Genomic DNA, 11,203 nt, shown 5'->3' with positions numbered 1-11,203 from the left:
CGCAATTACAAATTTACGAGTTAAATATAAACATAGATGAAAAATCAAACACACATATATACATTTAGTCAATTCAAAGTTCATAATAATTTTAAATTCGTCACTAAATAATTAAATAAAATATATTTTTAATTATTCTTGTTCTGATAGGTGAATCAGAAAATGAAAAAGTTAAAATTTGACATATAATAATAAATAATAGTAATAGTACTAGTTATACAAAATTGCACTAAATTTAGTAAAGTAATATAATAATAGTATATAGTACTATAAATAATAATTACTATATGACATGATAAGAGGCACCAAAGTTGAACCGGGACAGGGAAAGGGGTATTACATGTGCACACACGTGAACCGGAACCGTCGCATGTGGACCGCCTGTCGTGTTCCTTTTAATTATTATATTCTTTTATTATTATTATTATTATTATTATTATTACCATTTCATAAAAGATAAAACCATTAATGTAGTACTTAATGCATAAATTATAACAACAAAATATTGTACAGTTAAAATTGCTCTGTTTTAAAATCAATTTTTTTTTATAATAGCATAGGTCAATGGCAATTGCATTCTTCACTTGCAGAATAATAATCACTCAAAACAAGAAACAAATTACATTTTACGAAAATAATTTATCTATCTAAATTAGATCAAAGATAAGATATACATATAATCTATCTTTAATATACTTAATATATTTTTATGTCATCTTTCATGAGCTTTATTTAGGACAAGTTGTATATGCTACTACATATATATATTTGTGGCTGAAAATTCAAAAGGGGTCAATCAGTCGATAGCCTATATCTTATTGAGAGTCTGCTTCATACACAATAGTGTAAATAATAATTTGCATGAATAAATTTTATAATGACACGTGGCAGAAAAAGATGGTGAGACAGTACTTGCTATCTTGGGGGCCTTTTGTCTGCAATCAACTATACATGCTTTATGCTTTTACCCAATCATCATTGTCATTGTAATAAGAGTCTATATTCCCACATATCATTCACCACCATTAAGCTCTTCAATGTAGGAAAGTTTCCATTACCATCAACATAAAATATAGTACCAATTCCCTTATTTTTATAAAAATTTCCCCTTTATGGTAACATTCTCCTTTGTTTGGTATGTACTTGGAAACACAAGTGTTTAAGCCAGTTCGACTATTTCACTAAATACCTGATACTACTAAGATCGAAAGAAATCTTACGTTGTTCTTTCTTTCGTGTGTGTTGAGATATGATGTATGATTGAGACATACTGCAAGCAAAAATAACAAACGAGTTCATTTGACACAGGCAATTGAATGAAGTTGTATTTTCATAATGTATACATAAAGATGAAGGGAAAAGTGGAGTAATCTACATCATAGTCAAGATTGTTCTAGCAAATTTTCTAAGTACAAATTTAAGATGTATCTTCCAGTAGACAACACATCAAGCCTCTTCTCACTAGGCTCGTATTTCCCTTTACGAAGCTGATAACGATGAGTTACAGCTGAAATGGTGTAAGCTCGGCCTTCGATGGTTACACTTTCTCCACACTGCAAGTTCTGTCATTGAAATTAACTTTCTATTAGACCAGACACCATAAAACACTATACCCCAACTGCGAAAAGCATTGTTGGACGTCTGTCAATTCAAAAATCTTATGTAGGCCCTATGCATGTAGCCAGTTTCAATGAATTAGTGAAGCATTATTGGAAACATGACAGAAAGGTCATATGTCTTTTGTATGGCATGAATGTTGGATATATGAAAAGCATCTGATGCAGTGTGTGTGGCTAGCTTAGTTTCACGTCAAGCTAAGATGTGAGTATTACATTGGAACACGAAAAACACAAGCTTTATGAGTAGTTCTAAGTCTTAATGAAACTGCCAATAAAGACCATGAATAATAGAATCGTGGTTGCCTGAACAGGTAAATCACTTCTTACTGACTGTATTTTCTGACAGATGAGCTATGTTTCTACATTCATCTTTCTGGGTGAACCAAAAAGGTAGAAAATAACAAATAAAAGTAGTTCACAAGTAAGCAGGATCATGAAATTTAAATGCACAAAGAGCTTGATGATATTACATTCAGCCAGTTAAAAATTCAGAGCTACTAATCACTTTTATGTTTTACGGTGAACCATTGGAACCTGTGATATATTTACAGTTTTATCAGATGTCCCCAAAGGGACAAACCAAGTGATTTATTTCTTCTGTTCTCTGCAAGAACAGAATAAGTACAGCCAATTCGAACATGAATGATAATAGAGGTTTGTATTTTTTTTATAAGGTAAATAAGTTTATCAACAATAGGGAACACCTCTAATCTTTTATAATAAAGGTTTGTTCATCTTCAAAAAGGAACCTCAGAGCTCAAAATTTGCTTCTAGCGAAAAGAAATAGGAAGATCATCCCTCTTAGTGTCATTTACCTTCGCCTTGCACATCACACATATGACCTAGCCTTTGATGGGACTTCTTCCTGTTTGTGCTTAGTGCAGGATACATGGTTCGCTCCTCCCCTCTCCCCCCCCCCCCCCTCTCCAAACCCGGGCCATTCAACCTTCCAAAATTGGAGCTTCATTAAGGAACAATATCATATTGCTTCCTTCCCTAGTTCTCCCATAGGATTCGTTCAGTCATGGGAATAATTATGATGCCATCATTATCATTCTGAAACTTGATTCAGGGAAAAAGTTAAGGAGAATAATTGTTCTGACACACACCTATCATAGACAGCTTCCTATGACACACACCTATCATATACAGCTTCCTATGACTGGCTCTGAATGAAGGACAAGCTAAAGGGCCCAAAAGAAGCCAGCAGATGAACAGACAGATCAATAATAGAACTAAAGAAGCTTCAGCCTTCACATCCTAAACAGAAATATCATCAGCTAGTAACACGTCAAGGCTTGAACAAAGTAAAAATGCTTTAGGCAAGTGTGCTAATGCAGACACAATGACCCTAGCACTGGAAGGCAAGCATATCAGGCATCTATCTTTCAGTTCTATGATCTAGAGCTAAAGCAAAAATTTGCTAACTGTGGGCCCTTGAATAAAGTAACAGCCTAACTTTACCTTTTTAACAACAAACGAATCGGGTTACTTTCACCTACCATTACTAACTTACTCTTCATAACACTCAAGTCAGAAAACTATTTTTGTTAAGGTAAAGTCACTAAACTAACTATTTGTAACACAAAAGTCACAAAACTACTTTTTTGTTTTGTTATTTTATAACCGGGGTATTCGGATCAACTTTAGCTCGGTTACTTCCACGAGTTACCTGCTGCTTCCACCAGCACTAGCACAGGTTACGGGTAACTCCATCCACCAAGGCTTGGATGGATGGGAAGAAATCACCACGTGTTTTTTGTCTCCACCCGAAATTGAACCTGAGACCGCATGGTTAAGTGAACTTTACTGTGACAAATCATTAGATTAGTGACTTTACTCGAGTAACCCTTGTCAGCAATTCTTTACATATCCTGCCAGTGCTGTTTCACCACAAATTTTACACTTCTCTATCAGTGGAAAGCTCCACTCCTCTGCTTAAGTGGCTGCACTAGTCCACAACTCATTTAACATTTTTGGACAAAGATAACAGTTCACAACTCACTTGACTCTACTACAATATACTGCTTTCTCTATTTTCTAACTCTGTAGTATTGTGTTCTGTTCTGTGCTATTTCTCAAATTGCAATACTTACAAAAGGAAATTATGAATTAGAAGGAAGGAAAGAAGCTTTTCCATATATCTTCTATAGTAATTTTAATATCCCTTTATTCCAAAAATTGACCAATTAACTTCTCGAAAAGTAACAATTTTTTCTTTGAACATGATTTTTGAAAATAAAGACTGAACATCATCTCGTTCTTACAAATTGTATTGAACTGTTGGTATCTGCCGTTTTTATATACATCTTATTCTGGAAAGTTGCAAAAAACATGTTGAAAATGAGATCAAAACATGGTCAATTTGATGACTGTGAACTAAATCAGGCCAAGTTTTAGGTGAAGGGAACTGTAAAAGATTGGCATGAATACACAACTGTGATCTGAATCATGTCAAGTTCTGGGCAAAGGAAATCGTAGATGGTTGGCATGAATAGTAGAATACCATAACGTTGTTGAGTGCTTTGCGAAGATATCTCAGAAATTCATGCAAAACAAAGAATACTCAAAAGAGATTTATACATAAGTCTAGTATTGGCAAGTTGTAGGAGTCACAGACTTCGACCAAGTTACAATCAACTTATTAATAAATAACAGAGAACTGCAGTTTTGGACACATTTAGTCATTTATACAGGTCTAACATATGTGAAGCCATCTAATTCTAACACATCTCACATAAAACCATTTGCCATCAATAGACCAGCGTCTATATTCAAGCAGGTATGGAATGTGAGACACTATCACAGGAAACCAACTTGTGTGCCTTCAAACATCTGCCCTTTTTCTATCTCATGCATGGAAATTCACCCATTACTCAGCATCCAGCAAGAAAACAGATATTCACTTTAAATTGTTCCCTCTTAGTTTTGGTTCTTTGTAAGCAATACTACAAGCACAGTTAATACCAAAGAGTTCCCAAACTACTATCCTTAATTCTAGAGTAGCTCATATGCTATGACTTATGAGGAACAACTACCGTCTAGATCAAACCAACCAAATCCTGTGGGGACACTAGCACAATATTTGCTCCAACCACAGTACAGGTATTTGCAAGGAAATCAACCCAAATAGAGGATTCATGTAGTTGACACTTCTCTTAGCTAATGTATTCACGGGTACATAAAGCTGACACTAACTAATTTGGAGTTGAGGATGTTAACATCCATATAAACGTATAAGGAACATGAACTAATCCTAAAATGTGACCATAAGAATGCCATAAAACAAACGTAAGACATTCAACAAAAGCCAATCAACCAAGTTTGTAAACTTCATACAGAATGAATTGGAACCAGCAATATTGAACATAAAATACATTAAACCCCAAATGAATTACTCTTCACATTTCTAATCCAATCAAGTTACAATAATTCCAATGTAAAGAAAGCTCTTTTCTAATCTTCCCAGTAAAAGTAAGATGGTATATGGCCTTTCAACTACAACAACAACATACCGTGTATAATCTCACAACTCACAAATGGGGCATTTGGCTTTTTAAGTATATTCAAACAATTAAAAAAACAGCGATTGCAAGAAAAGGAGCATCAGCGTAAACATAATAATCATAACACCAATTAATCAATCAATCAACTGAGCATTCGAGACACATAAGCATTATATATCAAACAGAAACACAAAAACAAAATGATGCTTACCGAGGGGAGGCAACGTATGCCAAGGTTCTTGGGAGGGGGTGAAATTTCAATGACTTTATAGGGTTGGGGATTTTGACTCTTATCTTTCTCCTTCTTTCTGCAGTAAACTTGGTGCCTCTGTGACTGCAATTTTACTAATAGTATCAAAAACCCACTCACACGCTTAACAACAACAAAAAGAGGGAGATTGCAGAGTTCTATTCGTACCTTTAAGAATGAGTTAGTGTTAGAAACCAGAGCCATTTCCTTAATTCCTTATCAATTTCTGCTTCTTGATCCAAAATCAAGATTTTTATTTGGTATGTCCAGTTTCTTGCTCAATTTTCACCAACCAAAAAAATAAGTGAAAAGGATTTTGTTAAAAATAAAATTATAGAGGGTGGTTAGATAAAAGTGTGTTGTACACGTATGGCGCCATTAAAAACTCGCACGTTGTATGACATATAAGTAGAATAGTACAAGACATCAAGTATAGGACTTTACAAAACAAAGCATGGAGGTCAAGGATTAGATCTCACAATTAGTACATGGTTTAGTATTTTCTTTTAGTGATATACCATAATTCTGGTCTAAAGCATCTATTTAATTGTGCTTTCACTTTTCAATATTTTTATCACATTTTTTACTTTTGCACCTTTTTCAAATAGAATAATATTTCTTTTCGAATTAAGAATTTATATAAAAAAAAAAACATCTTCATGTCACTAGGATAAAGATAAAAATCTACATATATTTAACCTCCCAAAATCTCTACATGTAGAGTTATTAAAAAAAAATATTGTCACTAAAGGTTATGAATGATTTTTAGTGATGACTTTTCAACAAAAAAAATATGATAATTAATTTTTGATCGCAACCTAATTTTCTAAAATAAATAACTTGCAATATCAATATTAAAAACACTTAATATTATTACGAAAAATCATGAAAATTACTTCTCGATTCATATCTCCTGCTATATAATTCATCATTGTACATTTTATATGTTTATATATACTATAAAAATATAACATACAATGTCTTCAAACTCTTACTTAATCGATATCATTTTTGACTTTTAAAAACGATGAAGAAAAAAACATAAAATTAGAATTTAATATTAAAAACTTCTGGTGATGATTTTTTGGGCTTTTGTGGCGACTATTGTCGCTGCTATAGGTCTAGTTCTTTTGTAGTGAATCCTAGTTGGCAACACTTAGATGGAGGGATTAGTCCCATGTGACATGTCACATTACTAAAAAGTTGGGGTGTATATTTGTGGTCTCCTACGATAACAGCGGGAGTATTTTTTATCCCAACATATAATGGAGAGTATAAATAATCTATTTCACATAATTTAGAGGCAATTTTGACCCTTTTCCATAGTAATTATGATTTATGAATTTAGTAGTATTGGTTGGTTATAAAATGGCTAAGAATTAGTAATTAGTAGTGATTTCAATTTTTGATAAGGTTAAAAGAAGGTCCACAAGAATATGAGAATTTGGTTTTGTTTTGGCAATAAATTCCAACAACGGTTGGGTTCGCTCCAATCGTGTGGCTACTCTTTTTTGTTTTATCTTTTGATGACACGTCTACTGTTCTCCTACAGATACATTAGGGGCACGAACAAAAAATTTGAAATGTTACTTATTTTCAATCGTCACGGCAATGAAAAATAATCAGAAATGTTTTCTATCACATAGAAGGCACCCTATATGTTTTTATCATACGCTTCTCAAATTAGTAATGATAAGAAACACACTACAACATCAGAATATAAAATCATCATTTGCTCATTTAGACAGTCTCTAGGATCCATAAATTTACTGGTTTAGTCCAAACTAATTAAAAGAAAAAAGAGATGCAAACCTCTAGCACATAAAAGAATTGAACATCAATTTGACAATGCTGCTTGAGGATTGCAGATGGATGAGTCGTGTTCCTTGATAAACCAATCGATATCAAAGACACCAGTATATTAACTGAACTAATATTTTTTCAATTAAAATTCGATAAGAGAAAAAAAAACAAGATTTAGCTCTCAACAAGTGCTTGATGAGTATACATCTCTGGTCATAAGCTTAAAATCACCAAGCCAGAAACAATTCAGCTTTGCACCTTCAACATTTCACTTTCTATCTTCCATAAGGGTGGTATCTGCCTGAACCAGCACCAGCACCACCATAGCTTCCTCTACTGCTTCCATACATTGAACCTCCTGCACTATCTCCTCCATACCCACTGCCAAGACCAGCGGCACCATATCCACTGCCATATCCACCGCCACCAGCACCATATCCTCCATAACCTTCACCTGCTCCTCCATATCCACCACCAACATCGTAGCCTCTACCAAAGGCTCCACTGCCATAACGGCTAGAATACCCAAAAGAAGCCTCCTCCCTGAAACCTCCTCCGTAGGCACCACCGCCACCATATGCTCCATATCCACCCATTCCTCCTCCACTATATCCACCAAATGCACTGGATCTGCCACCATAGGGGCCACCAGACCTGTAAGGACCAGGACCAGGACCAGCAACAACACCATAACCAGAGTCTCCATATCCACCATAAGCATCTGAAAATCCACCACCAAATGCAGCTCTTGGATTCCCTTGACGCCTGAATGGGGCTGGTTGTGGCGCATTAGGTCTCTTGGGCTCAGCCTTCTTGATTTCCACCTATTTGCCATGTAGAGAACTGTTTAGCTTAACCAAGCTTCAAAAGGTTATTTAAAATAACATGATCATGCAACAGATGAATGTTCAACTACCATTAGCAGAATCATTTCAATTACTAATTATTTCCAAACAATAGTAACTTGAGCATCATCACTAAGAAAATAAGCTTGTATGGATACACAAGAACAATTCTCAACTTCTTGAGCCTCAATACAGTTAAGACAACTTCAGCACCTCAACTCAATGATAAGTTAGACAAAAGATGCATCAGTACCAAGTCACAATGAACATAGAAACATTGCTACCCAAATACATACTATTGATATTTCATTGGGTTTGGCAGTCAGTTTCATTAATTCTTTCCAAGAAAATTGAGAAAGAACACAAGCTCAATCCTTATCAAATTAAGGACATTTGTCAGAAGGCCTAGAACATAAAGAAAAAAACACAAGAAGCACATATACTTAAGAGTGCAACATTGCCACTGAAATCATGTTTGAAGAAGGGCAGAAAAGCTTGATAACTTCACAAGATTAATGAAACAATCTAGAAAAAGTATCACCGCCTTAATTAGACAACACTATGGCTATACTAACCTGGGTTCCAGAAAAATCAAGCTTGTTTCCATTAGCCAAGATATCCTCGACAGATTTTTCTGTGTCAAAAGTGATGAATCCAAAGCCACGAGAACGACTAGTAGAATGGTCACGCATGATCTGGTGCTCTTTCACCTCTCCAAACTTTAAAAAGAAGTCTCTGAACTCATCTGAAATATAAATGCAACTTAATACCTCAAAGACTTGTTTCAAAAGAATCCAACGACTAAAGGCAAGGTGATCAGTCTAGCTACAGAAATATAACCTTCACTAATTGTTGTTGGGATACCGCCCACAAAAATCTTCTTTGTCTTGAAATCTTTTGAGCTGGAACCTCCTCCTCTAGGTATAGTTCGCTTGATTTCCACCTGACACAATCAAAACATCAGCATGAGGTCCCAAATTGTCTATCCACACTAAAATAAAAAGGAAATGAAATCACAAGCTGCTATAAGAATGAAATAAAATAGAAGGCTAATGTAATCTTACTTGCTTTCCATTTATAACATGGTCGTCCTCAATGACTTTATCTACCACGGATGGGTCAGCATAAGTCACAAAACCAAACCCACGTGGCTGTCCTGTCCGCCTTTCCTTCATAATCACGGAATCAATAATTTCACCATATTTACCGAAGTGCTTGACAAATTGAGCTGCAGATATACAATGCAACATTAGAGGCAAGAAAGAAAACAATTTGGCAGAAGATCAAAGCAGCGGATGTTATTCGACAAACCTGAAGTTGTCTCTCTAGCCAAGCCCCCAATAAAAATCTTTCTGCATGGCCACCAAATCCATTGATTAATAAAATACCATGAGCAAGTTGATTAATAGGATAACATTCTATGAAAACTGAGAGGCATGCCCAACCAACAACTAACTTTTTTTTTGAGATAAGTAACTTCAACGAGAAGAACCTCACATCAGAAGAAATTGAAAAGGGCACAGAAGAAAATCATCAAATTAAAAAACTTATCCAATACACTGATAGTAAATTACAGTGTTGTTAAAATGGAAGGCATAGACAAGCAACAACATTCAGAGCTCACTTAAAAAATTTCGATGGGTATGTTGCAGATAAGCAACAACCACAAAGTGGGGTATGAGGAGAGCGTAGAGTGTAGAGTGTATACAAGCCTTACCCCTACCTCATAAATGCAGAGATTATTTCAGATACACCACCAGCTCAAGAAAACAGTCCAAAGCCATACAGAAAAAAGAAATAGCGGAAGTGCGGGAAACAACACAGTAACAAAAACAACAACGGATGATAAAATAAGAGTATTAAAACAAAACAAATACAATAGTCAAAGTACAAGATTCAACAAATAGTAACAAAGATCGGAAAGGCAAAGAAACTACAAGAGTAATAATACTACTATTAATGGACAAACAACAAGACAATGCACTAGCACATACTAACCTTCTACCCTAATTTGTGTCCTCCACGAACTCCTCTCCAAGAAGGAGAGCAAAAACGTAAGAAATATAAATGTAACACAATGAAAAGTTATGAGGACTAAGAAACTGAAAAATAACTAAAATCAAGCCCAAACAGCATCTTAAACTCTGATTCTGATTCATACAGAATGATGAAATTTCAACTCTAAATTTATATTCCTAATCATCAACATATTTATTCACCTTGTTTAATTAAGAGCAATTTAATAACTATGCTTATCGTTTTCCTTCCTCCTTTGAGAAAGGAGCTTACAACCTAGCTTCAGGTCTTAATCATCTCGACATTAACAACACTTGCAAGTTAATACCTATTAAACACAAGCCCTAATAACAATACTAAAAGAAGAAAAAACATACAGCATGGGTCTTAGATAAAAGAAAAAGGGTACAGCCTAGAACGTAAAGGACAAAACAGTAAAAAAAAATACCCAGGACTAGCACCATCTCCGGTAAGAGGCTGAGAAGCGCCGGCGTCGTTTTGATGGTCGGGAGTAGTTCTAAGGTCGTCATTAGTTTCTTCTTCCTCCAGCTTGATTTTAACACCATTTACAGTCCCATTTTGTTCCTCCATCGAGAAGAAGACGTTTGTCGGTGTTTTTCAAGGAAGTTTTCAATGAATCGGAACCGGAGCTCTGAGGTTCACCGTGAAAATATGCGGTCTGATCTAGTACAGGACGTTGTCGGCGCTTTTATATACCAAAACCCTAGATAGTTTGATAGGGGAACGTTCGATTAGAGTATGTTCGGATTAACTTTTAAAGATAGTCTAGTCTGGTTAGTTTTTAACTTTTGAATTGTTTAACAAAAATAAAAATAAATTATGTAATGTTTGATAAAATTGAAAATAAATTTAAGTATCGTAAAATAAATTTTAGAGAAAAAGATAATAATACTTAAAAGTTATTTTAAATTTTTAAAAGGATACATTAGTTTTGTCGGCGTCCTACTATTCATGGAACTATTTGAATTTTATTATTCATTGAAAGACTTACTTTTCATCTTCTCCAAAATCTTCATTGGTAGATGTAGAAGATATTACTATATGTATAACAAATTAAAGTTTATCGATTTTTGTTCATTAAGAATTCGATTTTCGATTTACACAACAAGAAAATGCCCATAGTATAAGTATTCTGCATCTTAA

The 11,203-nt window shown here is 34.6% G+C and overlaps 2 protein-coding genes across 2 annotated transcripts; both read right to left on the bottom strand.

The window, feature by feature from the left end:
* Positions 1–1,283: 1,283 nt before the first annotated feature.
* On the bottom strand, positions 1,284–5,809 carry LOC101263174 (uncharacterized). The gene is made up of 3 exons (XM_004231801.5): positions 5,544–5,809; positions 5,337–5,459; positions 1,284–1,562 (listed from the first exon to the last, which is right to left on the bottom strand). Exons 1-3 carry the CDS (start codon positions 5,577–5,579, stop codon positions 1,383–1,385), a joined length of 339 nt encoding a protein of 112 aa, XP_004231849.1. The 5' UTR covers positions 5,580–5,809; the 3' UTR covers positions 1,284–1,382.
* A 1,287-nt stretch (positions 5,810–7,096) lies between these two features.
* Positions 7,097–10,809, bottom strand: LOC101263479 (heterogeneous nuclear ribonucleoprotein 1). Its single transcript, NM_001328220.1, has 6 exons — positions 10,488–10,809; positions 9,335–9,375; positions 9,088–9,251; positions 8,864–8,966; positions 8,599–8,768; positions 7,097–8,002 (listed from the first exon to the last, which is right to left on the bottom strand). The coding sequence occupies exons 1-6, from the start codon at positions 10,628–10,630 to the stop codon at positions 7,454–7,456; spliced, it is 1,170 nt and encodes a 389-aa protein (NP_001315149.1). The 5' UTR covers positions 10,631–10,809; the 3' UTR covers positions 7,097–7,453.
* Positions 10,810–11,203: the final 394 nt, after the last annotated feature.

Source organism: Solanum lycopersicum, chromosome 2 (assembly GCF_036512215.1).
Source record: "Solanum lycopersicum chromosome 2, SLM_r2.1".
Lineage (NCBI taxonomy): Eukaryota > Viridiplantae > Streptophyta > Magnoliopsida > Solanales > Solanaceae > Solanum > Solanum lycopersicum.
This window is presented reverse-complemented; position numbering and strand designations above follow the sequence as displayed.

Bases quoted from the DNA above. Each gene is read 5' to 3' on its own strand.
- LOC101263174 (XM_004231801.5), bottom strand. From the start codon at position 5,579: ATGGCTCTGGTTTCTAACACTAACTCATTCTTAAAG. The intron at 5,460-5,543 runs GTACGAATAGAA...GTAAAATTGCAG, and splicing joins ACACTAACTCATTCTTAAAG to TCACAGAGGCACCAAGTTTA. The intron at 1,563-5,336 runs GTAAGCATCATT...TTTCAATGACAG, and splicing joins GCATACGTTGCCTCCCCTCG to AACTTGCAGTGTGGAGAAAG.
- LOC101263479 (NM_001328220.1), bottom strand. From the start codon at position 10,630: ATGGAGGAACAAAATGGGACTGTAAATGGTGTTAAAATCAAGCTGGAG. The intron at 8,967-9,087 runs GTAAGATTACAT...TGATTGTGTCAG, and splicing joins ATGTTATAAATGGAAAGCAA to GTGGAAATCAAGCGAACTAT. The intron at 8,769-8,863 runs GTTATATTTCTG...TTTATATTTCAG, and splicing joins CCCAACAACAATTAGTGAAG to ATGAGTTCAGAGACTTCTTT.